At 38.2% G+C, this 5,708-nt stretch overlaps 1 protein-coding gene across 1 annotated transcript in view; it reads right to left on the bottom strand.

Annotated features, from left to right (window-relative positions):
* The window catches only part of LOC106328654 (heterogeneous nuclear ribonucleoprotein A/B), an 11,578-nt gene that overhangs the window by 1,295 nt on the left and 4,575 nt on the right, over window positions 1-5,708 (bottom strand). Inside the window, 1 exon segment of the mRNA XM_013767142.1 lies at window positions 1,063-1,221. Coding sequence (XP_013622596.1) covers window positions 1,063-1,221 — 159 coding nt within the window.

The raw sequence follows: 5,708 nt of genomic DNA, 5'->3' as shown, positions 1-5,708 counted from the left end.
GCGGAGAAGTCGCTCGCGTTTTCATCGCTCGGAGACACGAAAACGGGCCCAGAGCGGCGTCTCGCAGCGACCCCTCCAGGTTGCTCCCGAAGCCTGGAGCGACCTCTCGGAGCGACTACTGGAGGTCGCTGCGCGCCTATTGTTTGCTCGAATTCATGTTTACTCAAGGGCCTTTTCGTCATTTCATTATGCACGTTTTTTACTTTCTAAACCTATGTTTTAATAATTTGTAAGCCATTGGAGGCTGGATATCTTTGATCTTTGAAAAAACCACCAAAAATCTCTTGAAAAAGTTCATCTCTTTGATTCATTTGATCATATGTTATCCTGTTGATTTCTAATCTATTATCTGTATTTCTCTACATGATTAATCTGAAATCCAATATGAGTTTAAGAGGAATCATGAAGAGTAGTGAGTAATCACTTTCTGAATTCATGGGTTAGGGAGATTAAGGGTGATTAGGTTAGTTCTAGGATGTTTTAGTGTAGATCATTCTTGTTCCTTGCTAGTAGAGTATTCATAATGCATCTTCTGAGTTGGCCACTCAAAAGTTGATCGATAGGCATTTCCCACCCAAAAGGTGTTTGATGAAACGCCTGAGACAACTCTCCTAGGCTTTTAGCATACCTTGCCAAAGACATTTGTTGTTAAAGGTGCTAAGATAGCTAATAGACTTGTTATTAATGATTGCTTTCACATTATTCAACCAAAGACATTTGATGTTTGAGATATGTTAGCAAATGAGCATTCATCTAGACATAGAGCTTGCTTAGAATTGTGTCTAGGCTTAAGGTCGATAGTTTGATTGATCATTTGTCATCCTTAGTTCGATACTTGATCACTCAAGGTCTAATCCCTATGCCCATGAGTTCTCTTTTCCCTTAGTCAAGAAAGTATCATTCTGTAATTGCTTTCTAGTTTTAGTAGTAGTTTAAAACCCATCTAAATCATTGGTTGCACTTAGATTAAGTGAGTACTTGCATTCTCGGTGCTTTGATATCCCTCAGAACTGGTTCGACAATCATTTATACTACATCATTTATCTTAGGAGCCTTGAAAACTCCTAACATCAGATGCTGCATTGTCATACAGAGTAGGAGCACCGAGAGCTGTGTATCTTGTGGCTGCAGTAATGTAAGCATCGTAAGCTCCATAACCACCTTCAACGGCCACGGGTGGGGGTGGCATCGTAGCTGCTGCTCGTGGCCTAGGAGGAGGAGGTGTTGGACCCGAATATGACCCTCAGGTGAGGTACCGATAAGCGTGAGCTAGCATGTGGGTTGCGATAAGCCCATCATAACAAAGGGAGCTGAAAGCCGAGCTGACGACTGGACCTGAGAGACATCATAGCAGAGGTCACGACAGAAAGTGAGCTAACACCTTAAGAGACTCGGTCAAGAGGAGCCTAAAGCGAGTTCCGTAATTGAAGCCGAATATCTCGGAGAACAGTTGAAGAGCTGCCAACGAAACCTAGACTATATAAAGACGGAGAAGATAAAAGACAAGCCATCTCTTTTCCATATATCAACTTTTGTACTAGATTAAAAGCATTACGTATTCTTTAGCAATCATCTCAAGATACATTCCTTTGTATTCATCATCTTTCAACTCATCAATAAAATCATATTCATTCTTCAAGTTTATTTACGGGATTCAGCCCACGATTCTCATTCATCTCTCTTGACCTAACCTAAATCTAAGAAGTGAAACCTTGTCTCTCACAAGCACCTCAAAACGAGGGAGAGTTATGTTTTGGGCCATGGAAGATTTACCCACGGGGGCTTTCTTCTTTGGAGAAGCACGGCCGCGCCTGTAATGAAGCTTCTTTGATGCCATAACTCCTTTTATATCAGGACTTCTTGAGATATGCTTCTTGAGGTATCCCTTTGCAGGAGTTGGCGCTTTCTCGGTTGATGCAATTGCGGTCCTAATGTTTGATGCTGATCGCTTCCTGTTTTTTACGTTTGGAGCATCTTGTGATACGTTGGTATGTTGCTGATCCACCTGCATTTCCATGGTATGCTCAGCATTTGCTGGAGAGAGTTGTGAGATAGCTTCGATTTGCTCTGCATTATCATCTGGGGTATCCCCGAGAAGCTCATCTCCTAGCAGATCATCGGTCGCCATCAACATAGCATTCATCTCTAGGAGTTCGGTTTCTTTAACCAGATTATCAACTTCAGCCTTTTCTAACTCTGTCAGAGGTGTTTCAAGGTCTTGTCCATCAAGGTCATGTCCATAGTCAAAGTCTAACTCCATATCTATATTTCCAGCAATCTGCTTCTCTTTGCCAGCTGAAGATTCTGCTAACCTTGCAGGAATCGAGGAGTGGGTTCCTTGGGCTCTTGCTTCTTGATCTCGGATAATGAGGGGAGCGTTATGGATTAAGGGGCCACGCTCGCGGGAGGTGGGTTCTTCTGAGATGTGGGCTTTGCTTTGATGCGTCTGAGCCGCTCTTCCGAAGTTTCTAAGTTGGTTGACCTCGGTCGGTCACCACTCACTATCTCTCCTTGTTCAGGGTTTCCGAGATTATCGGAGATGGTTCTTTGGGAGTCCGACAAAGCTCTAGCATGAGGATCATGGTTCCTGGCAAGAGCCCGGTGTAGAGGAGATCGGTTATTGCTTGAGTCGGCTCTAGGAGTGTGGCGAGGACGCCAGACTTGCGCCCCAAACATTCGGGAGGTGTTAGCGAGAGCTCCTCCTCCACGGTGAGAGGGAGGCATGAAGGCTCTGCTCTTTTGAGAAGAAAACGGAAGCTTGTTTCTTTCCATTGTGGAAGAGTATGAAGCTCGATGTGGGGGCCCAAGTCTTTCCCAAACAGCTTCCTTTGTCCTAGGATTTCTTGAGTTGTGGGTGCGCCGATTATAAGTTTGATCGTCCGAGTATGCGCGATGAGTTCTGATATCCCGCAATGGTGAGTGTTTCTGTCTTTTTTCAACCCTGCGTGAATCATCCGAGATATGTTTAGCAGAAGGACCCCATTGTCTCTCATAATGGGGAGATCGAGGGCGCTTCATGCTAGCGGCTCTCGCTGAGGAGGCGGGATCGTTTAGTGTAGGGTGGGAGTTGTTATCGTTCGCATACGCATCCGCCCGTTGCAGCCTTTTAACCTCACGTTCCTCCTGCGTTAAAAGTGGGCATGAGTTTTTGTCACGAGAGATCATATTGCAGGTGAAGCAGAATCGGTGGAGACCCTCATATGCAAAGGTGACTCTCCCTATATCCCCATTAGGGAACTCAATGCGACGCTCAAAAATTAGAGGCTTATCAATATTGATAGAAACTTGCATCCTTGCCTTCTTTGAGTCAAAAAGTAAGTATTTGCCGAGAGCTTTGGAGATCTCTTCGAAAGTTTGGTCATTCCAGTAGTGAACTGGAACTCCTGTTACAGTGATCCAGAACGGGATTGTGTTTGGAAAAGATTCACTGGTTGACGGCTCCCATCTTTCTAGGGCAAAACTCCATTGGTTTAGATGACATGGGCGTTTGTTAAGAACCGCGATGAGATCCGCTTCGTTATCAAAATCGAACTGGAAACGTCCGTTGCCTAGGTTTAAACCTCGAACTCGCCCTTCAACATTCCAGATTCGTGGGCGTGGGAGGAGATGGATCAGAGCATCAGTGCTTCTTCCTCGGAGGTGAAGGACACGTCCCATTAACGTGAGACGAAAACGTTCAGACGCAGCCTCGAGATCACAGTCTGGGATACATATGACCTCATCCTCTGAATCCAGGTTTCGGCGAGTAGAAGAGGAGGGTCTGCCTTTTCGTTGCATCATCGAGGATTGGCTCATGGCTTAGCAGTGTGCTAGAGTAGATTAGGGTTTAGAATAAACGGGGGTGATACTTGGCAAAGAAGCCAGAAAATCAGAGAACAAAAACACACTTTTTTAGACGACAGACGCACAAGGAGTGTAGGTAGTCTCCCTTGTGGACCTGGAAGAGGGCTTGAATCAGATCAGAATTGACATCGGAGGAGTAGAGAACAGATCTGAAAATCGCCCATCTGGTCGCCTGCGGCTAGGGTTTTTTTTTTTGTGAACCTATTTCTGTTCAGTGAACAATTCTCTCTTTAATAGCTTTTTACCAATACAATGGGTTGCTCAAAAAAAAAAATCCATACAGTGGATGAATGGAGTAACTTAGAATTATTCAAATCAAAACGTAATTTAACTTTATTAAAAACAATGGAAAATGATAAAATAACATTAATTAAAATGTATTAAACAACTACTAACAAAAACATCCCTTATAATACATAATAACTAGAATCATATCCGCGCGTCCATGCAGATATATGTTTATTTTAAAAGTAAATATAAATTAAATTATAAAGATGTATTAGATTTTGATTCGCACTTTAAAAGCGTAAATTATATTTTGATTGACAAATTTACTAATGTTTGATAATTCATAATAGGATGACTAATCTGTTTGTTCAACACGTTTTGTAGTTGATAAATTTTTACACATTTTATGAAATCACCCACAAAAACTGTAATCATAATAATGTATATTCACTAATTGCAGGCTAATTTTGAAAAATATACTATATTTTAAAGAATTAAATAAAATGATTAATATTTATTTACAATTGTAGTCTTGTGAGCACACATATTTATGGCATTTATGCCATATCGATCTAGGAAATTATTATTTCTATGAATTTAAAATTTGTTTTGATATTATGAGGAGCTGTAATATTTTTAAATAGTTTTTAATGTATTAAAATGTATGTTTAAATTGGTTTCTCAATAAATCAGAATGATTTTTAAACTTCTTTTAGATGTTATAAATATATAAAATATCTTTAAAAATGTAATTTTAATTTCATGTTTAATTTTTAACTAATACCGGAATATCTGTAATACAATACAATTTAGATATGAATTCTATAATTTAAGAGTATATCAAATAAAAAACTTATTACACTATAATTTTTTTAATTTCACATTTTATAATTGTATTTAAAATTTTAATTAATACTTGTTTATTTTAATGTCTTTATCTCATAGCTAAAATTATACAATTTACGTCACCAAAATATATTATTTTTTGTTACTCCTACGTACAATATATATGACTAAAACTCATACACACATGACATCTATTTCGTTAGGTTATAGTATATTGATATTTAAGTATATAAGGAAAAAATCAAGGATATTTCCAAAAAATCATCTCTTTTAATTATATATTGATTTCGTGGAGTAGTTTTGGGAAATTTTATTGTTTATTTTAAATAAACAATAAATAAATATAATTAAAATGTAGTGGTATTACTGTAAATACTTTCAAAAATTAAGGAGATTTCAGAAAAAAAAATCTTTTGTTTTAATAGTATGTTGGAGCTTGACATGCGCGCCCACGCGGATACTTATTTTCACTTCGATATATATAAATAATATCTAATTGTTTACTGTATTTTAAAATGTTTATAAACACAAAAATTTAAAAAATATAAATTTGTACGCCATACTAAACCTTCGACAAATGTTGACCAATTGATATGTCCAAATAATATTTCCTTTAATAAGAAATTGTTTTCCATATGCAATAATATTTAAAATACTTTGATTAGATATGCGTCATATGGTGAGATTTAGATATATTAAAAAAATATTCGGTTATAAACATTAAATGTTGTTATACAAGTAATTTAAAAATATTTAAATCTTAGTATATATAAATTTTATTGTTGAAAATA

Source organism: Brassica oleracea, chromosome C1 (genome assembly GCF_000695525.1).
Source record: "Brassica oleracea var. oleracea cultivar TO1000 chromosome C1, BOL, whole genome shotgun sequence".
NCBI classification, from domain to species: Eukaryota; Viridiplantae; Streptophyta; class Magnoliopsida; order Brassicales; family Brassicaceae; genus Brassica; species Brassica oleracea.
Note: the sequence above shows the minus strand (reverse complement) of the source record. Positions and strands in the feature narration are given on the sequence as shown.